General features: G+C 54.7%; 1 protein-coding gene across 4 annotated transcripts; it reads left to right on the forward strand.

Moving 5' to 3' along the window:
• Nucleotides 1–5: 5 nt before the first annotated feature.
• Nucleotides 6–26320, forward strand: MAU2 (MAU2 sister chromatid cohesion factor). Of its 4 annotated transcripts, none has more exons than XM_034658125.1 (19): nt 9–324; nt 6631–6648; nt 7038–7103; nt 7781–7876; nt 9312–9406; nt 10995–11022; nt 11324–11479; nt 12510–12656; nt 12743–12833; nt 14014–14117; nt 14699–14776; nt 15064–15129; nt 17084–17170; nt 18520–18569; nt 18759–18836; nt 19038–19149; nt 21957–22047; nt 22931–23058; nt 23439–26320. In XM_034658125.1, exons 1-19 carry the CDS (start codon nt 49–51, stop codon nt 23511–23513), a joined length of 1842 nt encoding a protein of 613 aa, XP_034514016.1. In that variant the 5' UTR covers nt 9–48; the 3' UTR covers nt 23514–26320. The 4 variants fall into 4 exon arrangements, 3 of the variants coding, with proteins under 3 accessions (XP_034514018.1, XP_034514016.1, XP_034514017.1); XM_034658126.1 differs by having other exon boundaries at nt 17084–17167; XR_004624654.1 differs by lacking the exons at nt 18759–18836; nt 19038–19149; nt 21957–22047; nt 22931–23058; nt 23439–26320 and having other exon boundaries at nt 6–324; nt 14014–14211; nt 15064–16805.
• Nucleotides 26321–26678: the final 358 nt, after the last annotated feature.

Consider the following 26678-nt stretch of genomic DNA (forward strand, 5'->3'; position numbering starts at 1 on the left):
CCTGCTTCCGCCTCCCTGTGGCGGCGGCTTGTTGTTGTGGAGGCCAAAATGGCGGCTCAAGCGGCGGCGGCGGCCCAGGCGGCGGCGGCCCAGGCAGCGCAGGCGGAGGCGGCCGAGTCGTGGTACCTGGCGCTTCTGGGCTTCGCCGAGCACTTCCGCACTTCCAGCCCGCCCAAGATCCGCTTGTGTGTGCACTGCCTGCAGGCCGTGTTCCCCTTCAAGCCGCCGCAGCGCATCGAGGCCCGCACACACTTGCAGCTCGGTTCCGTGCTCTACCACCACACCAAGAACAGCGAGCAGGCGCGCAGCCACCTGGAGAAGGCGGTGAGCGCGGACCCGGCCGCGAGGGAGGAGGCGCGGGCTCTTTTCTGGGCCTGGGCTGACGGACTGCGACCCCAGCGGGCAGGGGCCGCTTGGCCTCTCTTCGGGGACCTGGGGCGCGACTTCCGCACGGGCAGCAAGACCCCGAAGCCGCCAGCCTCTCAGGGGACCCGAGGGCCTCTCACTGTACCTTACTTAACGTCTCTGGTGACAGGGCCCCAGGACCCCGCTCAGGGCGCTCAGAGTTGTGTCTTATCAGGAGCAACAGGGCCCCCAAATTCTTCAGAATTTCAGGAGAATATCATATGTTGGCGCCTTAGGGAAGGCCACCAGATCTGCCAGTGGGTCCTGCAACTTCCAGCTCCTCAGGGCTCAGCCCCTCGAGCATCAGCCTGAACGTTGCCTCCTGAAGTGACTCAGGATAGGGGAGGGTCAAGGTGACAGTACAGGCATCCCTTGGGAATCTGAAGTTTGGTCTCTTAGGAAACCTAAGGAGGTGTCCCCTCCCTGGACCTGGAAGTCTGATAAGTGTCTGGAGGGTATTGTACCCCTGTCACTGATGCAGAGTGTCATAGATGGGAGGCAGAGGTTCAGAGAGGAGAGGTTAAAATCCTCTAACGCAGAACTGAGGGGGTCTAGGTTCCAGGACCATTTGCTTCTGTGGGGCGGGATGGAGGGCATCTCCAAGCTCCTGCTCTCAGTATCCATGGTGACTTCCCTTCCTCCCATCATCCGTTAGTCGGAAGAGAGACCCCATCCCCCCCAACTTGACTTGTGGGATCTTGGTGCTTCTAAGAATGTGGGAAAGTGACTGTCATTACGACCTTTCTGGCCTTGGCGTTGTTTCTTGTCAGACCAACACTGTGCTCCGATCAGACCAAGCCTCCATTTGCCATTTACCCAGCTTTACTTAGATTAATGGAAAGATTTCTTAAAAGGAATAAACTTAAGTTTTTGAAATGTATTGATCTGAGGTAAATCCCAACCCACCTTTGTCCAGTAATGAGTTGCCTTTGGGAGGATATCGAATCTTTGTTTTGCAGAGTGTAAAGAGTTGGAAGGGGACTTTAGTCCTTGCTTGATCGCCTTCCTTTTTTTAGGAAGGGAGGCAGTTTTAGGAGTGTTTTAGGAGTTTTTTGGGGTTTTTTTTTTTATGAGTGAGGCAGTATGGGTCCAGAGAGATGAAGTGATTTGCCTAAAGCTACACATCAAGTTATTAACAAAACTGGCTCAGACCTGGGCTCAGGATCGCCAACTTCAGTGCCTAGACAATAAATCATTATTGTTCTTATGAAGTTTTTTATCCCTTTTATTCATTCGGTAGATATTTATTCAGCTCACACCAGGTGCCAAGCTGTATTCTAGGTGCTGTAGATCAGTGATGACTAAAATAGTCCCTGTCAATGTGAGCATATGTTTTTGTGCGAAAGATACAAACGTTAAATATGTAGTAAAAGGTTAGGCCATGATAGAAGAACCATGGAAAATACGGTCCAAGGTGAAGAGATGGAGTTGATGGGGAACTTTTTTTGGCAGAGGTAGTGAGGAAGTCTATTTGTAGGAGTGACATTTGAGCAGGCCAGAATGGGATGGGGAAAGCGAACCTGGAGAACGACTCAGGATGTCAGGTCAATCCCAAGGAGTTCCTGAGCTGTGACTGGTTGGTGTAAGGTCTCTCCTGGGCAATGATGGGGCTGAGATCAAATGAAGCCCCAGGCTTCCTTGGGTGTGGGCATGCTGGAGGGTAACCACTGAGGCCTGCCGGCCCAGTGCCTTCAGTGAATTACAGTTCTGAAGCTCTCCCTTCTCTGGATTCACAACACATCCTGCCACTGCCCTTCCCTTGTCCCGGGGGTCATCAGTCTTTTTCTAGCAGTGGTTCATACTTGCTGTGAATATTGTCCCATTTGGTCCACCCGGTGCTGTAGAGGGGACGCAGCCCTGCCTCAGATTGCTTACTTGTAACTGCTGGGCTTTGGGACCCATGGTTTAAATCCTTATTTTTGTGAAACATCTTCTCTTGATTTTACAGAACCCTGAATCTTGTGGGGTTTCCCACAGAGCCACAAGGTCCCCTCTGTAGCTCACACTAATGTTATACTTGGAAATCCCTTCCTTTCTGTTGCATCCCCCGCTGGGAATCTGTCCAGATTTCAGTTAAAGTGCTGTTCTCCGTGCTGTTTTCCTTCTGCAGTTGTATGTAATCTCCCATTGTGTTGCGACACAAGCATGTTTCTTTAATCTTCATTCTTTGTTAGTCCTGTGATTTTCCCCCAATCAGGCTGCCTTCAACTTCTATTCGTTCCTTTCCCAGACTCGCTCAACAAAAAATCATAATGTGTTCTTCTTTTAGAACTGGTTTGTTTCTAGTCCTGAAGAGCAAATGGCCAAGGAGGTTCCAATTTCTTTTTAGGGAGCCAACCCAGAGTATCAAAAAACATCTTTTTTTTTTTTTTTAATAAACTCTACTTCCACCTTGGGGCTCTAATCTTACAATGCAAAATCAGTAGTTGCATGTCCTCCTAACCGAGCCTTTTTTTTTTAAACGTAAATGATTCCTAAGTGTTTTGTGACTATATTCTCCTTGATCATTCCTCTTGCTGTTCTTTTCTGAACTGATTTTTGTTACTAACGAGTGCTCTAGGTAAAACTTTTAATGGGCCTCTGAAATTAGTACCACATTCGGCTTCCCTGTTATTTTCATGTCTTTTGTTTTCTGTCTTGAGAAACCCCCAGCCTCCTTGGTAATCACTTTTTTTAATATAAGATTAGATTATTTACTCTCTGCTTGCTTCCTGTCAGTGTCTAACTGCCTCAACCGTATTTGTAAACCTTATAGAAGGAATGTGTTATATACTTACCCATCTGGGGTGGCTGGGTGGCTCAGTCGGTTACGTGTCTGCTTTTGGCTCAGATCATGATCCTGGAGTCCCAGGATCAAGCCCCTCATCAGGCTCCCTGCTCAGCAGGGAGTCTGCTTCTCTCTCTCCCCTCTGTTCCTCCCCCTGCTTGTGCTCGCTCTCTCTATTACTCACTCTCTCTCAAATAAATAAAATCTTTTTTTTTTTTTAAAGGAAGAATCTTTGTACTTACCCATCAGCTTCATCAGTTCTCCAACTTTGAAAGAATCATCTGTTAAGTGTTTCCATCAGAGGTATGGAGGATGTTTTCTCCCTTTGCTCGGCAGCTTTCTCTGAGGTCAAAGCTGTTGGTCTGTCTGGTTCCTGCCTCTGCAGGCCCTTGGATCACTTGCTGGCTTCTTCATTCCCCAGGTCTGCTCAGCAACTCCTGTAGCCATTGTGGTGCATGACTAGACCCTTCACCTGAGAGTCTCCCCTTTTACATTATGGTTTTGGCAATGGTGGGTGTGTGTCATCAGAATTCTTGGCTGCTCCGGGACTCCTAGAGTAAATAGTTCCTGATTATAAGAGATGTCGCTTTACTCAGAAATCTCTTGGCTAGAGAATTTGTGAAGCTAATTTTCTGTAAATTCTTTTGTATTGTGTTCCTTTTCATTTCATTTTCACCTTGGCTTTCCTCTTGCTGCACACCTGTTCTTGTGTGCAGCATTTACAGTCTTCCCTTGCCTTATTTTCACACTGTTGTTCCAGCAGACAGCTCCGTTTTAGTCATTTGCATGTCCTCTGTGGAATCAAGAGAATCTGCATGTTTGTACTTAGATGTATGTCTATATCCCGTTAACTAAACTTTTGATCACATTCTTCTTTATCTTTGGCCTAGAAAATGCATCATCATTTTAGGTTTCTTGGATTCGAAAGCCACAGAGGAATAAACACTACTTCTCTGTGACGAATTGTTCATTATTTTCTATAATCCAGGTAGTCTTCCTTTATACACTTGTTTCTTAGACTGTGGTATACTTGTTGATGCCATGTTTGCTTTCTCTTTGGGTTTGGGATGGAGCTGCTTTTTTAGTGGTGGTTTTGCTCCCTAACTTAGAAAGCAGCTCCACACTGTGCCATCCAGATGCTTGTTAATTCCGCTTCCAGGTTTAACCTGAGAATCTCTGGTTTACCTTCTCGGCAAGTGATTAAATGCTTTCCTTTCTCTTCCTAAGGCCCAAAAGGGCTTAGTTCTGGGCCTTTCATCGACAGACGTGGCTGGAGCACATCTTTCATCCCTCAGCATCGTGTCCTGCCAAGTTCCATGCCCCATCGCTGGGAGCAAAACCTTGTGCAGAAGCTGTATTTGCAGAGCTTGGCATTAAGCATTTTCATGGTAGAGTGATCTGTGCTTCCTCCTGTTTTCATTTCTATTTTCTTCACTCTCACTCTCTGAGCCTCCTCTGACTTCAGGATGTGAAATCTGTCTAGGAACCATCCCTTCACAGTTCCACCAACTCGTCCCCCTGCCTCCCCTCCAACCCCTGATTTATTCCTGTTCCTGCTTGGAAATCATTGACGTATTGTCGCCTTCTACATGCCAGGCTCTGCATGGGTCTTCTCAGGGACAGTGTCTCACTGGATCCTCAACGAACCCATGAGGTAGGGACGACTTCCAACTTGATAATGACAGTGCTGACAGGGGCTTTCTTATAGTCAAGGTCACACAGCAGAAGGAGGCAGGCTGGCTCCTAAGTGCTGTGCTTGCATCCTAAAGGAGTTGCGGTTAATAACTATTTCAACATATTTTGATTGTTTAAAAACCTGATTTAAAAAAAATATCTTGTTTTTGAGGTACAAGAAGTCTTGAAACAGGGTCGCCTGGGTGGCACAGTTGTTTAGCGTCTGCCTTCGGCTCAGGGCGCGATCCGAGCGTTCTGGGATGGAGCCCCACATCAGGCTCCTCTGCTAGGAGCCTGCTTCTTCCTCTCCCACTCCCCCTGCTTGTGTTCCCTCTCTTGCTGGCTGTCTGTCTCTCTCTCTCTCTCTCTCTCTCTGTCAAATAAATAAATAAATAAATAAATCTTAAAAAAAAAAAAAAAAAAACAAGTCTTGAAACATTGTCAGCCCTCTCCCACAGTGCCCCCTCCTGGCCCACCTTTGTTTTGCAGGCAGCTGGTCTCAGGCAGCTCCAAGTCTTTCCCTCCCTCTGTGACTTCTTGAGCCCTTGGCCCAGAGGCATCTCTAGCCCTAAGACTAGTAGCCCCATGGGCCCTCTTCCTCCCTTCACATTCTGTTTGCTGCCTCTAGGTACTCTTGAAACCCAGATCTGATCGGGTGCTTCTGTTTTATGCCTCTGACTGATGAAGGCTCAGGGAATGATATTAGGGCATTCTCATCCAGAGGCAGTGCTGCCACATGAATGGCGCAGAGATCCATCGGGACTTCCAGCCTAACCTTCCTGGCCCTCTGCCTTTTTCATGGGCTCTTCTCTGCACGGAGCATCTCCTACTCCCTCTTTGCCTAGGGACATCTCCCGCCTCACTTTCTACATCCTCACCTTTCAAGGCCCAACCCCAGGCATCATCCCCCCCCCCGACAGTGTTCTCCTACAGAGCATGGTGAGTCAAGGTTTTCTGTTCAGCTCCGGATCGTCTGCCAGCAATTGGCAAGGTGCTGTGAATGTATGTAGGATGAGTGGGTCGGCAAGAACAGTGTCCGGTGTGTGTTTGAGTCCTAGGTGGTCTGACAGCATGGTTGGTGTGCCTCATGTGGTGGACTGGCCCACGCACATCCTGACCACCACCTCCTGTTGGAACGTGGAGCTGCAGGGCACAGTAGTCCCCAAGTGGGAGCATGTCATTTGAACCCTGTGCCGGTGTGTATGCCAGCAGGGGGTAGGACAGTGAGCTCAGAGGATAGGACAGTCTTAGAGCCGTCCCCACCACCCCCCGGCCATATTTGCCCACACCAGTCCTTCCTGGAGCAGTCCCGCTTCCACTCTGAGGCTGGCTTTGCTCATTTCCAAGCATCTTTTAAATATCACTTCTCCAGGAAGGACTGGCACTTCCCCACCCACTCTCCAGTTGTAATTGATTCCTGTGTCATGGTTTGCCGATTGTCCGTGTACTGCAGTGAGTGGTACACAGGGTCTCTCAGCACTCCTCCTAAGGAAGCATCTCTGCTGTGGTAGGAGGGGGCTCTGAATCTGACTTTGGGGGCTGGCAGGAGAGAAAACTCCTGTCCATAGGGGAGCAGGTACTCATTCTTTCTCCCTGGGTGCACTCTAGTTGTGGGATTGCAGGGAAAGTGACCCCCCGTATCAGGCCAGGCAGGCCACCTTCCCACTTAACTGAACACCTGCAGCTTTTGGTGACAGGACAACCTCTGTCAAGCCCAAAGTGGAGCCAGTAAGCAGGCACCAAGTATTTGGCTGAGAATTAATTCTTTTTTCTTTTCTTTTCAGTGGTTGATATCACAGCAAGTATCCTTTTCTTATTGGTACCATTCCCTTTAAGGAGAGCTCCATTTGGGGGTGGGAAGCAAAGATAGTATTGTAAATTTGAATCCCCCCGTGAAGCACCCCAGAGTTTTAGGCCTTGCCCCCCCTGAAGAATCCTTTCTTCGATGTGGCTACCCCTGCAGGCCAGCATCCTCCCTGTTGGCGCCGTGCTCCTGTTTGTGCCCTGTCATCTAGCTCTACACCCAGTTGGTACCAGACACGGGGAGTGCTAGAGGAGTAAGTGAGCTTGACGCTTGGGACCAGGCAGGAATGCTCCTGTCCCACCAGCCTCTACAATGTAAGAACCCCAAGTCGTGGCCCTTTTAAACTGATCTCTGCTGTGTCTCTCTTCCTTAACTGGATGTTATTAGATCCAACAGTTTGAAGATGTTAAATTTGAAGCAGCAAGTCTTTTGTCTGAGTTATACTGTCAAGAGGTAAGAGCACATGAAGGTTTCTGAAAGCGAAGTCACTCTCCCTATAGCAAAGACACAACAGCAAATTGGGGCTCTCGGAAGTGGGCTCCCTTCTGGCTTCTAATACTTCCCATTACTTTCTACTTCTCATACCCTGGCATAGAGCATCCGTGGGTCATCACTTCCTATGAAGGCAGGCAAAATCTTTTATCAAAGACTGTGGGAAAATAGCCTTGTTCCTAGGTTTAGGGCAATTCGTTCCTAACAAGTCCATATGCCTTCTTAACCTGGTTCCTGATCTCGGGCATAGCTGAAAATCACCTTTCCCTGCTTTGAGCAACCACGCATGAGGCTCCCTGGGCAGCAGGGAGTGCCTGCTTCACATCCATGGCCCCTCTCTCTGGTTGTAGAACAGGAAAGATGGCAATTTGTTGTCTAATTTGACTGTTCAGGATTTTGGACTAAAGCTACTTTTCAGTTTAGTTGAATGAGGAGTTATTTTAAGAGCAGTGCAAAAACTTCCCAGCCAGTGAGCCCAATAAAATCTTTTCTTTTTTTAATAAAGTAAATTGGCAACCCACAAATCCTTTGGTGAGCGTGAACAGGAGTGGCCTTCTGGCGCCGCAGCTGCTCCATAAGGAATCCAGCTTGCTTGCCGGCTTGTTTTTTCCTCCCCAAACTTGACTGTTTCCTTTCAGAATTCTGTAGACGCAGCAAAGCCACTGCTGCGGAAAGCGATCCAGATCTCACAGCAGACTCCGTACTGGCACTGCCGCCTGCTCTTCCAGCTCGCTGTGAGTACCTCGGGCCCAGCCAAGAAGCACGGGTGCTCAGCAGGAGCCCTGACCTTGGGGCAGGCCCGCTCAAGTACAAATAACAAACTCTAGGACGCACTGACCTTCCTCAGGCTGCTGCCCTGAATGGGTGGGGACACAGGGGTGTTTCTTTCACCTGCTAACCAACCTCTGTCTTCAATAAGACACCCCCCCACCCCCCAGGCAGCACCCAGGGTGATGGTGGGAATGTCCCTCCCCATGGGGGCTGACACAGGGTCTTGTCTTTGTGTTCTCCTCCCTTCTGGGGCTTTCTTTGGCCTATGTTCTTTTAAATTTGGGGAGCATTTCTTTTTTTTTTTTTTTTTTTTTTTAAANTAAAGATTTTATTTATTTATTTGACAGAGATAGAGACAGCCAGCGAGAGAGGGAACACAAGCAGGGGGAGTGGGAGAGGAAGAAGCAGGCTCACAGCAGAGGAGCCTGATGTGGGGCTCGATCCCACAACGCCGGGATCACGCCCTGAGCCGAAGGCAGACGCTTAACCGCTGTGCCACCCAGGCGCCCCTTGGGGAGCATTTCTTGCCAGTGATCCACTGTGTTTTGTAAGAACTGAAAGATTCCAAGGGACTGCCTGTTGGGCAATGAGTCAAGCCCAGGCTCCACGTAGGTCCCACACCCGGCCTCCCTTAAGTTCCCCAGACACTGATGGTCCCTGTGCTCTGAGACACTCCAGCGGTGGTAGGCTTTCTAAGAAAGGCTGGGCCTTCCTGGCCACAGTGGGGAGGCCTGCCGGCTGGGGTCATGATGGGCGACAGGTAGGCTCTACTGTGAGGGACACCTCTCTTGTTCTGGGCTCTGCCCACACCTCCCCCTCACTGGCTGGCCTCCGGTCTCTCCTGTCTCAGAACCAGCCTGCCTGCCAGGCTGCTCTTGCCCACCCACCGTGACAACCCTGTCAACCTGCCTATGCAGCCAGACTGTGAGTCACCTGCATTGGTGCATGCAGGAGCCGAAGCTGCTGACCACGGCCCTGCGACTGTACCTTCCTTTGAACCTGTTAAGCCTTTTCTGCTTGAAACGTCTATAGACACTTACCCCAGAGGGAGTCCCTCCTCACTTGGGGCCCCTCTTGCTGCCTCCCTAGTGACTAGCCCCCAGAGGTGCTCTGCAAAGTACACAAAGTACACGCTCACAAATTCCTGGGGGTCTGTGCCTGTAAGGGTTAACTGCTGGCTCTGTGAGCCGTCAAGCTTAATGAGGTTCACCGCAGACAAAGTAGAGTTCTATACCCAAAGCAACTAACGTGATGAGATAATTTGGTTGATTTAGCTCAAAACTGACACTGAAGCAGTTTTGTGGGTGTGTGGGGAGGTTCAGTTTTATGTCACCGACAGAGCACTAAGGTCAGGTACTAGGTTCTGTAAAGCAAGTGTCATTGCTGTCTCCTTTTTAGCAACTGCACACACTTGAGAAGGACCTGGTGTCAGCCTGCGACCTCCTGGGCGTGGGGGCTGAGTACGCCCGGGTGGTGGGATCCGAGTACACACGGTAAGCACCCTCTCTCTACACCCCTCTCCCTCTTACTTGGAGACAGCCTGGCTGTCTTGTCCCGGACAACAAAGAGCCTTGGCATTCTGGCTCGAAACGGAGATCACTGACGAGGGAGGGCAGCCTGCATTCCCATGCTTGCATGAATCTAGGGTCTCATAAAATAAAAAGTGCTTGTATGATGTGCTGGGCTGGTCCCTTTGAGGCACAGACACAAGAGTGGTGCTCCCAGAGGGCGTGCGTGGTGTGCTTTGCAGTGCTTGCGGGCGACCCTGGCGTCCCCGCTCGGGACACTGAGGAGCTTTTCGATGTACAGTAGGAGACAGGGTAAGTGGACGTTTGTATAAAAGACGGGATGTAGGTTCATGTTACCCACAGAACTGCTTAGGCCGAGGTCTGGAGACCGGTGCTCTGAGGTCAGGGGTCAGAGGGCACTGGTGCTTCATTGTGTATCCTCTGTGAAGGCCTCAAGTCTTGTTTCTTTTTTTCCTCTTAAAGAACTCTATAGTAGACAGGCACCAGGCGCCAGTGCTCTTATTCTGTTGTATGCATTAGGGTTCTGGAAAGTTCTGTTTCATGGGGGCTGATCTTAGCCTTGGAGTTGTGAAAAAACTGTCCCCAACTTGTACTCTGAACTCTAGACTTCAGAGTGCCCACTGGAGCCACTCAGCTTCCCCCAGGCTGTCCTGGACCCTTGACCACCCTGCCCTGAGATGGTGGCTGTCATACACTCTGGCCCCATATTCCTGGCCTTTCCTGCCCCCTTTGTGCTATAGCTGTCACTGGGTTCCTGGTGCCACTCAGGCCCTGCAGGGCATGGGGACAGTGGAGCACTACACATGTTCACTCAAGAGTGTCTCCTGCCAGGGTTCTGTGCCACTGTGGACACGCGGCCTGGGGTGGCTCCAGCAGGGCGCAGCAGCTGCAGATCCCTTGGCCTGGAGCCTCTGACCACAGATCTAGGGTGATAACATCTGTGACACTGTGGGAACCTTGATATAAAGTTCCCAGCCTTACAGTTCGCTGGTTGGACAATGGGCATGTAGACCCTAGAGTCTGCCTGCCGTGAGGTAACAACGGGGAATGGCATGGTGGCCTGGAGCATAGACATCTGTTCTGTGTGACTGTGACCTCCCCACCTCAGTCTCCTCACCCGGAAGATGCGGGGGAGAATGGCACCTACTTGATGGTGTGTCCGTCATAGCACACAGGGATTCTGCCAAGACTGGTGGGACAGATACTTTAATTTTGAATAAATTGGGGGCCTGTGGGCAGCAGCCCCTGCCTCCCATCAACGCTTGCCCAGTGCCATCCACTGACGTGCAGCCCCTCTCTACTGTGTCAGCCAGGCTGGAATTGTTGCATGCTTGCCATTCCGTACTCTGTTCCTCCACACGTTCTGAGCCTGCCTTCTGGCAAAAAAAGTAAAGCTCAAACAGGGTGAAGTAGAACGGCCTCATAAATAAAGCAGACCTCACTGGGAACCACCAGGGAGTGCTGCACATTAGGTCCCCATGAACATTGGGGTGGCACAGTCATCCCAGGAGGTGCTGGGGCCTCACAGACTGACTCACTTTCTCTTTTCCAGGGCCCTGTTCCTGCTCAGCAAAGGAATGGTAAGTCAAGGCCGGGTGGAGTAGGGCTGTTACAGAGGACATGAGGCCAGGCCCCACGCACTTGCCATAGTGTAGCCTCTTGGGGGCCCAGACCCTCATACACAGCAGACTATAGCAAGGGGGAGGCCCTGGTGCCCCTGCTGGGTTCAGAAGTGAAACTCCGATTCCAGGGATTTGTGCTAAGGAAGAAGCAGCCCCCGGTTGGTTTTTGTGTCCTCTCTGTGTGGTACTGGTGGTCCCTTTGAGGGGGGCAGACCTGGGTACCAGAAGATGTTCCCAGCACCCGTGCCTCCCTCCCCAGCTGCTGCTGATGGAGCGCAAGTTACAGGAAGTGCACCCGCTGCTGACCCTCTGTGGACAGATAGTTGAGAACTGGCAAGGGAACCCCATCCAGAAGGAGTCTCTGCGTGTCTTCTTCCTGGTCCTCCAGGTGACCCACTACTTGGATGCCGGGCAGGTATGTAGTGCCTCCCGCACGAGGGCTAATGGGGAGTGAGCAGGCTGCGAGTGGGCTTTAGGCCAAGACGTCACTTCTGTGGTTGCCTCCTGTCACTAGCCGCACGACATGTCTATTATTAGGGTCTCAGCCTTCCCTACAGAGCTTGTCATGGTCTGGCACAAGTGCCTTGTCTCCATGGGCAGCAGGCACTGTGAAAATGGGGGTCTCTTGTTCCTAGCATTATGGCGGAAGTCGTGGTGACCGACATGTGAACTCAGCACGCTCAGCTGAAGGCATCTAAGGGCAGTTTGTGGAATCCATGAGAATAAACTGAGGATTGTGGCATGGTGCCTGGCCCACAGCAGGTGCCGCAGCAGTGTCTGTCCACCATTCCCCAGCTGATGACAGCTTTATGCAGTTGGAGAAGGGACTGACAGGATCAGCTGTCTGAGAGGATTACCGCTGTAATCCTCGTGTGGCTGAGGAGCAGCTGCATCAGTGTGTGGGTGAACACCACAGCCTTTTGGGGGTGCTACTCCATTCCTCTTACCCTACCCTGGCCCGGTGACCAACCACAGGCAGGACCTTCTGGTGTGCTGGGAGGCCGCAGGTAGAGCCTGGTGGCCATCTCATTGGTCAGGGGCTTCCTCTCTTCCCCCACTTGCACCCAGCTATGCCTGTTGGGCCAAACACCACACTCAACACATGGGAGTATAGAGCAGACTCTCATGGGGTGCTGATGGCTGTGGAGATGGCCTGTGGGGGCCTTGGACAGGGCTTCCAGTGCAGAGGCCAGTCTGTACAAGCCATGGTGCCTGCAGGACCCCCAGGGGGCCACTTCCCACCCCCCCAGGATAACCAGCTGCTCCAGCCCTACCTCCCTCTCCGGGGGTTACTGTAGGAAAGAAGGAAAGTGGCTTGAGCAGGGTCTTTGAACAGGGACAGAGAGGTAGCTCCAGCCACCACCGTGGGGGCCTCCTGTCCTCGGGCCCGGCACGCCATGGGAGCAGGCAGGCCCTCAGGTGCTTGGTGCCCCTCCGCCCTCCAGGTGAAGAGCGTGAAGCCATGCTTGAAGCAGCTGCAGCAGTGCATCCAGACCATCTCCACGCTGCACGACGACGAGATCCTGCCCAGCAACCCCGCCGACCTCTTCCACTGGCTGCCCAAGGAGCACATGTGTGTGCTCGTCTACCTGGTGAGTCTCTGGGGCACTGGGGCCTTGGTAGCTCCAGCGCGGAGAAGAGGGTCACAGTGACCACCGCTGTCTGGTCTTGTCGCCAGGTGACCGTGATGCACTCCATGCAGGCCGGCTACCTGGAGAAAGCGCAGAAGTACACAGACAAGGCCCTCATGCAGCTGGAGAAGCTCAAGAGTAAGACTCTAGGGCTGGGTCGGGCTCTACTTGGCAGGTCGCGTCACCACAGCGCCCCCTGGTGGGTGGCCTGAGTGCCCCCTCTTGTGCTGGTCGGAAGAACGCAGAATGACAGCGGCCCTGAGCAGTCACCATGAGTCCCTGCCCCGTGGGTCTTGTTAACCCAGTTGGAAGATGGGGGCAATCTGGGTTTGGGGCAGAGCAGGCCAAGCCTAGGCTTGATACTTGATCCCTGCCCGGGGGGGGGCGGTCTTGTGCCATCTCTGTCCTATCCCCCCGCTGCTCAAGATGTCTATGAGGGTTAGTGGGTCCCAAGTGGGGCCTGTTGGGACAGCAGTGCTCAGTTGAAAGAGACGGTGGCTGCTTTTGCTGTCTGTTCTTAGTGTTGTGACATGGATCTCGCTAGGTGAGGCTGGGATTGGAACTCAGATCTCCCTGACCAACACTAGGTCCTCTGGAGGTCGTGGGTTCTTCCTGGATGGTCATCTAATCCATCCTGTGGGACCGGGACCTTTGACTAGTAGGAACCCAGAGCCGCATGTGTCCCTGGGTGGCTCGGCACCCCTGTTAATCTGTTCCATCTGATTCCTGTGTCCTTATCAGTGCTGCTGGGGGAGAAGCCTTCAGAACTGGAGAACCAAAGCCGACAGGGATGGCGGTTCTTTCCCTCCAGATGAGCTGGGAAAGGGCTGTGGGTGCCGTCTGGCTCCAGTGTGAGGACAGCCTCTCGGGAAGCCAAGAGCTGGGTTCCCTCACTGCTGCCTGAGGCCTGTTGCACAGTTTCACTCTCCTGGGCTACTGCAACATTTCTAGAACCCACTGTGTGCAGAGTGCTCTGGAGCACTCCCCTGGGTCACAGTGGAGTGAGGATGGAAGACATACCTCTCCAGGGATTTCTTATTCTTAGAACGCTCTGGTCACTAAAACCTGGCTCTGAGCCTGTCTCCCCCCCCCCACCCCGACAGGGAGATGAATCCCCTCACTCTGGGGTGCACTGGGTGCCGAGAGAGGTAACAGAGCTGGTGCCCAGCAGAGCAAATGAGCTCAGACCTGGGTAGCCAAGGGGCCAGTGTGATGGGAGATGGGAGGATGCAAAGTCCCGAGGAGGCTCTTTGTCCGTCTCTTAGGGTCTCTTCTCCAGCTGCCCCTTGAGTGCTCACCCCCCACCTCTCGCCCCCAGTGCTTGACTGCAGCCCTATCCTGTCCTCCTTCCAAGTGATCCTGCTCGAGCACATCATCATGTGTAGGCTTGTCACAGGACACAAGGCCACCGCGCTGCAGGAGGTAATGCTGCCAGAGGCCACGCACATGGGTGGGAAAGCTGTTGGAGTCTGCCGGGTCTCAGAAGTCGTCACATGGGAGAGTGTAAATTTGCCCGGTGTGTGTCAGCAGAACATCCGATCTTGTCATTTCACTATACTTTGTTAGTTCGTGACCCCGATGGACATAACAGAACAGAAATCAGTGGCCATTTCCCCAAAAGTTTGCATGCCCAAGGAACACAGGGCCTGAGGAATTGGGGTCCCCTGACAGTGATCCTAGCATTCCTCCTGCCCCAACCCATAATCTCTGATGTTTACCTTCCTGAGGGGGGTGTGGGGGCCCTGAGTAGGGGGAAGGTGCTGTTTGGTTGAGACACATGTTAGAGAGGGAGGATGAAGTGGGGGTAGTGGACAGGGGTCATCATTCTCAGGGAGGTCAGGGCTGCACTTGGCCCTCACAACAGACGCATTTGCTGGGACTTTGTGGCCCAGGGAAGGTAGGATTTGGGCACACCTGTCAGCTTTGGGGTCTCCGGAGTGCTGCTGAGACACCAGGTGCCATGTTGGAGGCCTTGTGATGGTGAGCATGCTGTTTCCTGGCAGATCTCCCAGGTCTGCCAGCTGTGCCAGCAGTCCCCCCGGCTCTTCTCCAACCACGCGGCACAGCTGCACACGCTACTGGTGAGTGCCCGGGGCTGCCCGCCCCCAGCCCCCTTCCCCCTTCCAGGGAGGAATCCCATGACCGCTGCCCCAGGCAGGATCCAGAATGTTCCGGTGGGCTGTGTTCTGATAAGCATCTTAAGTCTCAGTGGAGTTGGGTCCTGGGAGGAGGGGATAATTTCGCAGGCATCTTCCTGCGCCTCTGCTGGAGTAAAGTGCAGAGGAAGCTGGCTCAGCCGTCACTAGTTGAGCCATGCGCCCCTGGGAGAACTGCGTGGCTTCAGGCCCTCCATGCCTTCTTCTTCCAGGGCCTGTACTGCGTCTCTGTCAACTGCATGGACAATGCAGAAGCCCAGTTCACCACAGCCCTGCGGGTAAGGTGCCGGCCCTCACTCCAAGGGGCGGGCGGTGCTTCTCAGTGAGGAGTCGGGCGTGGTCTCTGAGGAGGACTACTGCACAAAACTGTGCACAGTGGGTGACTGCTGTGTTCAGCCTGACGCCAGCCATGATAGTGACGTGCCGTTTTTCCAGGGCTTTCCACGTCAAGGCCAGCGCTGGGAGCACAGTAGGACAAGGGATAGCTGTGGGCAAGGAGGCTTTCGGCCAGCCTGGGGTGGGGCGAACCTGGAGGGCAGCCATCAGGGAGAGCCCGGTGCCAACTGGTACCGAGGCCCCTTCGGCCTCTTTCACTCCTAATTCCCAGCCTTCCTGATGACCTACCAGGTTGGTGTTGGCTCCTGTCACAGCTGAAGATGCAGAGTCACTCGGCAGGGCTCAGGGGCTCCCTGGAGCCACCCCCATGGCAGTACTGGGTCTGCCCTCACCCTGCGACAGCCTGGTTGTTCTAGGGGTCATGAAGGAGCTGTGCTGGGGCAGCGTCCTCGCCTCAGGATCGCAACAGGCTCTGGGAGAAAGCTGGTGCCACATCCTCCTGGACAGGCCATCCCGGCCGGAGTTGGTAGCCTAGTGCCAGGTCCCCGCTCTGCCTGTCCTGTTCCAGGACCAGATAGGCACATCCCCACCTTGGCCTCAGTGTCCTCACAGGAAAAGGAGGCTGGCAACACCTTCCCTCCAGGGGTCCTGAGGAGGCCCCAGGCAGTGGTATAGGAGTGTGGGGGGTGCTGTGTGCACCCTGTCAGACGAGGAGTTCTTTTCTGTCCCTCGTGCCAGTCTTCAGATCTCTTTGCTCCTGGGGCTGGGCTCAGCGGCATCACTGCTCCTCTGAGATGCTCCGTGTGGCTTTGGCTGCTGCCAGCTTTGCCACTGGTCTTGGCAATGTGCAGGAGCCTCTGGCAGCGTGCCAGAGTGTGGAGAGTGGATGGGGTGCCCACTCCCATGGCCTTCTGAGCCTTTCCGTCCATGCCGGCTCCCCTGGGCCCTGGGCAGCTTGCACTGCCAGCCGCAGTGGTACCGGGACACCCACACCCTGCCTCCCTGTTCCCTGCAGTTACCCGTGGCCGTGTGCCTCCCTATCTCAACGTCCCACAAGGCGCTGCTGCTGCTTTGATGGTGTGCGCCTCGGGGGAGTCCACACGGCGCTCCTACAGGCCATGTGGGAAGTGGTGCAGCCAGGATACACACTCAACCCCCTGGCCCCAGACACGTGCTCTTCCTGTGGTCCTACAACAAACAAACCAGAGCGTGATGCTCACGTCGGAAGACCTCCTGGGCCCCCTCGGCACATAATGGGGGCCTGTGGGTGGGGGCTGCATTTCCTTGGCAGCCTCAGCCTCCTGCACATCTGTGCTCACTCAGCCCCACTGGGTGCCAGGATCTGGGTGCTGCTCAGACTTCTCAGATTGGTCCCTCTCTCTACCATTCTTATTTCCCAAGAACTGAGGACAACGGTCCATCCGCCACCAGCCGTCAGCAGCATCTCCGGTGTCCTACAGCCTCAGTTACCCTCCTGGCGGTGTCCTCCCCAGGACCAGCATATGCCTCTGCTGTGTCAGCCCACCCTGGGGCCCCAGGGGTCACTGGTTGTGGTGTGGAGGGAGAGGCTGTCTGGGTCTCAGCCTCGAGAAACAAGCAGAAAATAGACTGAAGTGCGGTGCGTTCTCAGGGCAGGATCAGGGGCGGCTGATTTTCCTTTTCTGTTTCCTGTTTCTCTTAATGTGGATGACGGCTTTATAGTAAGGAGAACTAACAGCTCCATGCTCCTGGGGTTCATGAGGCAGGCGAGGAGATCTGTCTGAAATGAAAGAAAGAAAGAAAGGGATTCCAGATTAGCTGCCGTGGAGGATTGGGTGGCTCCTGTGCCACTCAGTGGCCCTAGTGTGAGGGGCTGTGCCCAGCCTGGCCCTCTAATGCCCGTGTGTCCTATTCTAGCTCACCAACCACCAGGAGCTGTGGGCCTTCATCGTGACCAATCTGGCGAGTGTGTATATACGGGAAGGAAATAGACACCAAGAGGTAGTAGGTGACATGCTTCATGTTTGGTATCTTTTCAACTCTTATTTGGGGGCGGTGGGGTTGGGGTGGTCCTGGGCACCAGCAAATCTCAGCAGCTCCAGGGTTTCACACTCTAACAAGCAGCACCGTCTCACCCAGAGTTGCAGGCATGTCTGGGACAGACCAATCTAGGACATGAACGTTCCCTAGTTAAATAACACTTCTCCCTGTTAAAAATGAGCCAGGCTTTATTGAATTGCACAGAAAAAAAAATCAGTTTCTCCTACCCTGACTTGTCTGTTCTAGAATGTCAGTGAGGCCTCATGGCTCACTTCTGAGGAGCAGCAGCTCAGGCAGCCATTTGCACTGTGCTCCTAGGTTGTCCTAAGACCCAACCTCATAAGGGGTAGGGGGCTCTCGGCTTGCCCTTATAGGACAAGTGCCTTCACACCGGTTCCCCCTGCAACCCTCAATCCTGCAATTCCTTTCAGCCCTGGGGTCCCCCCTCAGCCCTAGGATTACCCTCTTCCAGCCCTGGCCTCCTGCCTCCAGAGTATCTGAGATTTAGTTACTTTTCCACCTCCACGGCTTTCATTTTATCTTTAGTCTATAAGAAGGTTAGCTCCAGGGAGCAGAAAGCCCAGCCGCGTCTGCTCCAGCAGTTAGGAAGCGATGGGCAGGGTCATCATCGGGCTAGGAGTGGGCTCCATGGGTCACACTTGGTGGGTCATGGGAGAGCTCGGCTTCCCTGTGCCTTTGCTCTCCCCGTGTCTGCCTCCTGGAGGTGCTGTGGGGACACTGGAAGCAGCTTCAGCTCACTTCAGCCATGTCCTCTACCCCTCCCTCTTTGGCAGCCAGAGGAGACCTAGAACATCGGTCACATGGCTGCCTATCAGAGCCTCCCAGGATCCCTGCACCTCCAGAGAAACGCCACCCCCAGCCCACAAGACTCGTGGGCCAGTCTTCCCACCTTGCTCCCCCACACTGGGCCCCTCTGACCATACAAAGGCTGCGACTGAGCCACTGCCCTGACCGCCCAGCCCCCTCATCTGACCTGGGGCAGGCTGAGGGTGTGAGGACCCCAATTCTAACCCTTCACACTGGAGGCCGTTATTCCCGTCGTGGGGTGGGGGTGGGGACGAAGAAGTAAACAGCCGCATGCAGTCTCCTGTAGTGCCCTCACCTATCCTCGCAGGTCCTGACCCTGCTCCCCGCTCAGGTTACTCAGGCATGGGATTCGGGGTGAGGGCACGATGCTCTCAGGTTGGGTTAGGAAAATGCAAGCAGCCCTAGTCAATTTAGTGGCATATTTGAGGCTGAATTTTCTCATGTTTCAAAATGCAGAATGATCCTAACTGACATTTCTGCCACAGCTATACAGTTTGTTGGAAAGGATCAATCCAGACCATAGCTTCCCTGTCAGGTAGGTGGCCTGAGTGGGGGGTCCCCTTGACCTATTGGCTTACGCTTTCTCTGCTCTTGGGATGGTGCTTTCCTGGTGGGACCCAACTGCCCTGTGTATCCGATGCCTCTCGCCCCCTCTGCCCACTCCCCTTTGGAAACCTGCTGTGCTCACAAAAACCCCACTTAGTGCCCCCATCTCTCCTGTCAGCTCACATTGCCTGCGAGCAGCGGCTTTCTACGTGCGCGGGCTGTTCTCCTTCTTCCAGGGACGCTACAATGAGGCCAAGTGAGTACAGGGAGAAGACGGGTTGCCCCCTGCCTGGCATCTCCTGGGCTGGCTCTCTGGGTGGTTTTTGCTTCCTGACAGCGTGTGCCCAGGGCCTCTGTCCCCAAAACAAGTGGGCTCTGCTCAAGGCCTAGAGGTGGCTGCAGCCTCTTCCTACCGATAAGGCGTCCTGATGGACCTTCAGCATCTGTTCTCACGTAGGCGGTTTCTTCGAGAAACTCTGAAGATGTCCAACGCAGAGGACCTGAACCGTCTCACAGCCTGCTCCCTTGTGCTCCTGGGCCATATCTTCTATGTGTTGGGGAACCACAGAGTAAGTGCCTGGGGCTGGGCCAAGAGGCAGGGGGCCAGAATGGGGCTTAGGACTACCACCTAGCAGCACTTTGCATCCTTTGCCCCTCAGTGGTCTTACCTCAGGAACCTCTACACTCCCCACTCCATGGGGAGCCTCCATGAGGCTCAGGCTGGGGCGGGGGGGGGGGTGTGGCAGGGCTGGGGGAGCTTTGGATCCTGGAGGGTGGGTCTGTGTGGCAGATGGGCCCAGTGCCGGCTGCAGGCAGTGGTCAGGCAGAGTTCCATAGGCTGTCCAGAGCTGGCAGGGCTGAAGGCAGGTTCCCCTTTCTGTGTGTTAATACCTGAGGGAGGAGAGGTGTGTCCTCTCAGCCAGATCCCTTGAGCTCTATTTTGCCCAGCACACAGTGTCGTCCTCAGGGCATGCCATGTTTTCACCCTTACCTAGAATGGCCCCCTGGGGCTGGTCCCCAGTGGGATCAGCCAACTCCAAGTCTCCGACTCAGATGGGGAGTCTGGGGTGTGCTCTTAACCTGCTCGCCTGCTCTTACCTGTCAACCCGTCGAGGCTGTTCATTTTTTTAAGGTAGTGTTTGTTCATATTACATAATATGGTATGTTTGTTGTAGAAAGCATGAGAAACAGAAGAGAAAATGGTTGCATGTGTTCTGACTCTTTCCAGTACCTGTCTCTGCCTACGCGTAGGTTTTGTTTTTCGGGCCGTTCTATAATTTGATATCTTGTCTTTCTCTGCACCACTGGGTGAGAGTTTTCTTCAGTGGCAGCAAGAAGTGTGAAGCAGCATATGCGTCGTAGTTCGGCCAGCCTCACTTTAGCCAACACGGGGTACGTGTCTTGGCCCGTAGAGCTTTAGTCTGTCAAACTCTAGGGCTCCCTAAGAATGAGCATTTTCGACGACCTTGGCACGTCCCCCTCCCCATAGTCATATGACAGGCATTTGCTGTGGCCAGCGGGCCCTGCAGTTCACGTCCTGGTGGCCAGGGTCTGAACACTGGGGACATCACCACCTGTAAAGGAAGAGGACGCACTTGGGTTCGTCCTGTCACCCTATTCCTCAGCCTCTGAGCACACTGGCCTTGCCGTGTGTCTGGGGGCCGGAGGGGAACCAGGGGCTCAGCGTGACGCTCTGCTGAGTGTGGGCTGCCCGCCTTGTGTCTTGGTGTGGTGGATGTGGTTACCCCGTTTTCCAGTTGGGGAGATTAAGGTCACAGAGCCCCAAACTGCAGACCCAGGGTTAGAACCAGACCTCACTGGCTCTCTTGTCTAGTAGTCTACAGAAGCCACCTTGCGTGGGACAGGGTAAGCAAAGCAGCTTTTCGGCTGCAGCTCGGTTCAGGTTTGGGCCGATCCCGGGGCGTCTTACAGAGCTTCTTCAGGGACTTCCACTGCTCCCTGTGCGCTGACCCGAGCCTGGCCTCAAGCGGCTCCAGGTCTGAGGGAGACACAGCCAGCTCTGCCCTGAGCCTGCCGGGGTGGCGTTTCCGCAGGCCTCATGAGTGCGTGAGCAGCCTCATACGGATACCTCTCAGAATCACACATCTTCATACCCAGTTCTGTGGGGCCACAAGCTGGCACGGGGGAGCCTTGCCTAGGAAAGCCAAGGGACACTCTCCTGGCAGCTTCCAAACAGAGGCCCAACCCCAGGCCTCAAGGAGAAGAGTAGGTTTATGTGTTCTGTTGTGCATTCTGAGGCCTTGGAAAGACTTTATTCAATTCTGAAAAGCTTTGAGACCCACCTGGAGCTCATCTTTGAGGTGTCAGCCAGGGGGCAGCGTGAAGTCATTGGGCTTTTGTGTTTTCGACACAATCCTGCCAGTGTTGAGGCTAGGCCTCAGGAGTTGGTTTTGATGATTCGTAAATCTCTTGGCTACGTGGCAGGTATCTGCCAGGGGCTGCTATGTAGGGAGTTCTCCTGTGTCACCTTGAATCCTGAATCCAGGCCAGCAAAGCTTGTGGTCCCTAGGTTGAGCAGGGTCGGCGCAGTGCTGCCAGTCATTATGGGGTTAGGGGTGGGTGTTGAGGGCCCCCGCCTGCCCTCAGTACCTCCTAGGTGTTGAGGGGGGCAGCGCTGTGCAGTCACAGTTGGAGTGTTGACATGCCCTGGTGTCCCACAACCCACATGTCAGGTAGCCTGCCACGAGAGTGGCCTTGTATGTCGAAGAGATACCTCCCTTCCTCTTTGCTCTATCCATTCAGCCCTCCTCAACCCTGCCAGGGCAGACTGCTGCTTCCTCCCAAGCCCTGGGACCTCTGAATGTGCATTTCTTTTTTTTTTTAAAGATTTTATTTATTTATTTGACAGAGATAGAGACAGCTAGCGAGAGAGGGAACACAAGCAGGGGGAGTGGGAGAGGAAGAAGCAGGCTCATAGCAGAGGAGCCCGATGTGGGTCGATCCCATAACGCCGGGATCACGCCCTGAGCCGAAGGCAGACGCTTAACCGCTGTGCCACCCAGGCGCCCCTGAATGTGCATTTCTAATCGGCTCCCGATCTGGGTGCAGAGCTGACTACCACCAGTGCCTTTTGCTCTGGTTAGAGACAAAGGCGCGTAGACTTGTCCGTAGCCAGCAGCGCCTCGATGGGGAGGTAGTGTGGAGCTGAAGAGTGGGGCAGTTTATTTTCTCCTGAGGCAGGTGAAGAGTACATCAGAGGAGGTCATTTGAGATGGGCTCTGAAGGAGGAGTAGGAGCTTTCCAGGCAGCAGGAGGAGGGCACAGTCTGGGCTGGGTGTTTGCGGGTGGGGTCCTAGGCTGGCACCGCTGCTGGCCCCAGCCCCCACTCCCTTCCCTGGCTGCTGTCGGTCAACAGGAGAGTAACAACATGGTGGTGCCCGCCATGCAGCTGGCCAGCAAGATCCCAGACATGTCAGTGCAGCTGTGGTCCTCAGCCCTGCTGAGAGGTGAGTGTGGCAGCCAGCCCTTCCCAGAGAGCAGGGCTGCCGGGAGCCCGGGTCTAGGAGATCGCAGGTAAGCCCTGGTTGGCCTGTGCTCAGACTGGGCCTCTCCCCGCCACTGTCGCAGTGCTAGCACGTGCTCAGGCTCCGCAGCAGGCCCTGTTTGGGGGCAGTGGGCACTAGGCTCACTCATGACATCGGCGCCACATAGGATCGGCTCACCCTCTCCACAAGGCCATTTCTTGGAGTCTGGATGAAGAGGTGGGCTGCGAGCCCTAGCCCTCACCCTCGGTTGCCTTCTCCCTAATTGGCCACGGCCATCGTCCCTGCGGACGGTACTGGCCAGGACCCTCCGGGTGCCCGCTAGGCTCTCGGCAGGCGCCGGTGATGTTACTGCTCCTCCCCTGTTCAGCCGGCGCTACTACAGTGCAGAGTCTCAGTGAGGGCCCTGGGGAAGAGGCAGAGGGCAGGCCGCTCCCATCTGCAGTGGGCTTCGTGGGTCCATTCGGTCCTTCTGCCTCAGGAGTGGGTGTCGGACGCCCTGCTCTAGTGAGTTCCTGGGTGCCCGAGGATTGGACAGGACCTCCCCGGGAGGGCCAGTATCCACAGGGAGCCCTGAGGGCTTTCACTGCCAGCTGACCCTTGTGTCGGCCGCATTGCTCACCCACCTCCAAGAATGTGACTCAGGAGCTCGGGAGGGTATGTGTGAGGACTGCTGGCAGGTGGGCTTTGCTGACCCTGAGACAGGCAGGGCTCAGGGCAGGTGACGTGCCAGATATACAGGAGCTCACAGGTAGAGTGGGGTTTGACCTTAGGGCTCTACCCGTGTCCAAGGGGAGGACGTGGGGCTGGGCAAGGTGGATCCACCCTGTGTGTCCCCCACCCTTAGACCTGAACAAGGCCTGCGGGAATGCCATGGATGCCCACGAAGCCGCCCAGATGCACCAGAACTTCTCCCAGCAGCTGCTCCAGGACCACATTGAGGCCTGCAGTCTCCCTGAACACAACCTCATCACGGTATAGGCACTGGGTTTGGGGAGGTAAAGTGGGGGGCTGGTTGACTCCTCAGGGCCTGCTCACTTGGCTTGCAGTCCCCAGGGGGCATGTGCCCTGAAAGGGGTTATACACGCTTGGCTGCCATCTCCCTGCATGTCTCCAGCAATCCCTAACTCAGCCTGGCCTCAGGAACCCCCTCAGACGGGGGAGGCGGCGTCAGTCCCCAAGTGGGTGATACACGGTGCTTCCCAGGGGCCGCGCTGACTCAGGCATGGAGGACAAAGGGCCCTGGCTGGTCAGGCAGCCTGAAAAGAGCAGCAGTCCAGGGCAGACACGCAGCCCAGCACACCTCTGCTCCTTTCTAGGAAGGACCTCACCTGTGCGTTCTCTTCCCTTTGCAGTGGACGGACGGCCCACCCCCCGTGCAGTTCCAAGCTCAGAATGGACCCAATACAAGCCTGGCCAGCCTCCTGTGAGGCTCCTGATGGGAGCCGCCCAGCTTCTCGGGCCTCTGGGGCCCGGTGTGTCCCCGACTTCCATCCAGACGGCACTTGAGCTTTCCTTGGAGTTGTGCTGGAGTGGGTGTCCCCAGGCTTCTTTTCTGACTGTCTCCGGAGCTTCCAAGTCCCTGGGGAGTGTGCAGGGCTGATTCCGCCCTCCCAGGAAGGGCTGGCCAGCCATTCCCACCATGTAACAAGACCCCCAGTGCTGAGGCTTGCAGGTGGGATATTGGAGCCAACTTTCCAGAGCCATCCTTTAAAGTGGACTTGAATTGCCAGTTCTGCTTCCACGTCTGAGTCACGCCTTCAAGGGAGCGTGTCTGGGCGGGGAGTGGGGTGCCAGTTGCCAGGGTGGGTGGTACCGCTGGTGCATTGCCACGTGACTTCCATCGCCTGGGCCTCCGTGCCTGGCTGGAGTGTTTCCTTTGCTCACAGCAGCTTCCAGAGCCCAGAGGCAAAATGCCAGTTTCTGCCCCAGAATTGGAGGGAAGAAGTGATGGCGCGTGTCAGGGACAAAAATGCACATCCCACCATAACACTTTCCCCAGCTTGCCTTTCTGTCCAGGGTCCCCCCCATCTGACACCCAGGGTCTCTGGTCACGAACCCTGGGGGACCTAGGAACTCGGCTTCCAAACATCTGCACCTTGACTGGATTCAGTGTCCAGCCACGGAGGTGCGCGTTCTTGTAGAGACGGGTGTGCATGTGTGTGTGTGTGTGTGCGGATTCACGGAGCTGGGGCTGGGGGCTGAGACTCCTGTGTTCGCGTCAGCCGCCTTCCCCCATCAGCATCCATACTGCTGGGCAGGAAGCAGAGGTGAAGGGAGGGGACCCTCCTCAGCCCAACTCAGGGTGCCCGAATGAAGAGGGGCTTGCTTCCTGGCGGCTCCCTGGCCACCTCGGCAGAGGACGTTCACAGACGCCTGGCCCCTCACGCTGCTCTCAGGAGGGAGGATGAGGAGACCTACCTGCCTTGGGTCTTGGGACAGCGTTGAAAGCTCTTCCTGAGCTGGACCCTAGGGGGCTCTGCCAGGCTCAGACAGCCATGCTCAGTTCTGTGCTCCCCTCAGGTAGTTGAGGAGGTGCCCCAGCGGTGATGGTGGCCCTGGGGGCAGTTGAGGTAGCCACCTCCTCCGGCTTCCAGTGCCTGGGAGCGTCTCCTCACAGAGTGGTGAGTGGTCTTGCTAGTCAGGGTGGCTTGTTAGTTTGCATCTTGTTACCCTTACACTGTGAGGGCTGCTTCTCGAAGCCTCAGTGTCTGACAGAAGGAACACTGGGATCACTCAGGTCAGCTGCTCAGGCCCTGAGGCCTGAGTGTGCCTTAGCCACAAGCAGGGCTGTCAGCAGACCTCCCTGCACAGGGCCACTGCCCTTACCAGGCCAGCGTTGGGCCCCTGCTGCCCACTGGGGGCCAGCGACAGGTGTGCAAAGCGAGCTGCTGATTGGAGGCATGGGCTGGCCAGGGCTTGTCCGAAGAGGACTCACCATCTGTGTGGCATCCTGGATCACCTAGGAGAACCTAGCACTGTCCCTTGCCACTCAAGGCCACCTTCTTGGCTGACCCCCCTGGGCCCATGAGGCCTACAGAGGAGGGTGTGACATGTGGCCACAAGCTGCCCTGTCCTGTCTTCCTCCCCCTCAAGGGTATCCCCTAGGCCCTTCCCTCCACCCATGGGACAGAGCCCCCCTCTTGCCACAGGCTGCCCCTATTGGCCTAGACCCCGCACTGTCTGACCTCTCCAGACCCTCATTACTTCAATCACGCTGTACATCACGTTTGTCTCTGCATATTTATTTAAGCCTTTCTTTGCTTCTAGGGCATTTTTTATGTAGAGCAGTTGAAATAAGAACCTCAAAACTTAACATCTGTCCTGATGTTAAAGTGCTTTTAGTGACCACTCTGTTATCTATGTTCATGTAAAGTTAAGGATAAGTTTTTATGTTTACAGCTAAAAATTCAGTACTCAATATTTAATATTCCACTCTAGCTTTATGGAAGCCAAACTGCGAGTACATGCGTTTCTGCGTGTGCAAGCTTTGAACCTCCCCTTCACCGTAGCATCTTCTGGTTACATAAAGCTGTCATAAGTACCTTCCTGTGAGTCCAAATTGAGTGCCTCACAGTTTCTCACTCAATCATAAGAACTTAAGACAGGCAGCAGGTGAGCCCCCAGGGAGACCTTACACAGTGTCATAAATAGGTGTTCAGGAAAAACAGAAGAGCCCCGAGCCCTGCAGCGTGCAGGGAGCAGCAGAAGGATCCCTGTTGGCAGGTGAACGACCGAAAGCTAGTCTGACTCCTGTGTGTTCCTCCCGCCTCCTCCTGGGGTCCTCAGGGCCTGTGAGTCTGGGGGACTGGGCCTGGAGACCCCGGGTTCTCTGGCCCACACACAGCCCGCTGCCTCCCCTGTGCTGGGTGTTTGCAGTCATCCGCGGGTGAAGCGAGGGTCCTCTCCCTGGTGTAAGCACTCCCCCACCCCACTTACTGGGAACACTGGCAAGGAAATCAGAAAAGGGCTGCCTGGTGCAGTGGGTAAATTTGTTGATTGCGTTGTCTGTTTTGTTAAGGGTTTTTAATAAGTATGTTTGGCATAATGTCTTTTAATGGGTTTGTAATATCTTACGGTTTTAGCAGCCTGTAACTTCAGCTGGTGCTTTTAATCAGGAAAAAAATTTTTGTAAATACAAAACATTGTTTAAAAGACATAACCATAGAACATAGCTTCCCGTTTGTGGATTTCTTTTCCTATATATTCAGAGTAAAATAATTTGCAGGAGCCATCACTCGCTTTGTCTTTGTCGCATTGTCCGTTGTGTGCGCTGCTCCAGAGACGGCTCTTGCCCTCTCTCCGGGCCAGCGGGGCCACTCGGCAAGTGGGCATCGGGGAGTTCTGCGGACCCACTGGGTGTGAGGGTACAGAGCCCCAGCCGCTGGCCTGGAGGACCAGGTGGGAACCTGAGTTTTGTCCTCTACTGATGATGTTCCTCCAGAACAGCCCCACCTGGAGGAGAGGGGACCCCTAAGACCTCAGACATTGGCCCACAGCGCTGCCTGTTCCTCCCTGGCCCTCACCACAGACACATCTGCTTGCTCACCTAGTTCCTATTTCCTGTGTTCTTAGAAAACACCTCAGCCAGCCTC

Source organism: Ailuropoda melanoleuca, chromosome 4 (genome assembly GCF_002007445.2).
Source record: "Ailuropoda melanoleuca isolate Jingjing chromosome 4, ASM200744v2, whole genome shotgun sequence".
NCBI lineage: Eukaryota > Metazoa > Chordata > Mammalia > Carnivora > Ursidae > Ailuropoda > Ailuropoda melanoleuca.

Coding starts and splice junctions, on each gene's coding strand:
- MAU2 (XM_034658125.1), top strand. CDS start 49: ATGGCGGCTCAAGCGGCGGCGGCGGCCCAGGCGGCGGCGGCCCAGGCA. Junction 7,104..7,780: donor CTGAGTTATACTGTCAAGAG/GTAAGAGCACAT, acceptor GTTTCCTTTCAG/AATTCTGTAGACGCAGCAAA. Junction 23,059..23,438: donor CTGAACACAACCTCATCACG/GTATAGGCACTG, acceptor TTCCCTTTGCAG/TGGACGGACGGCCCACCCCC.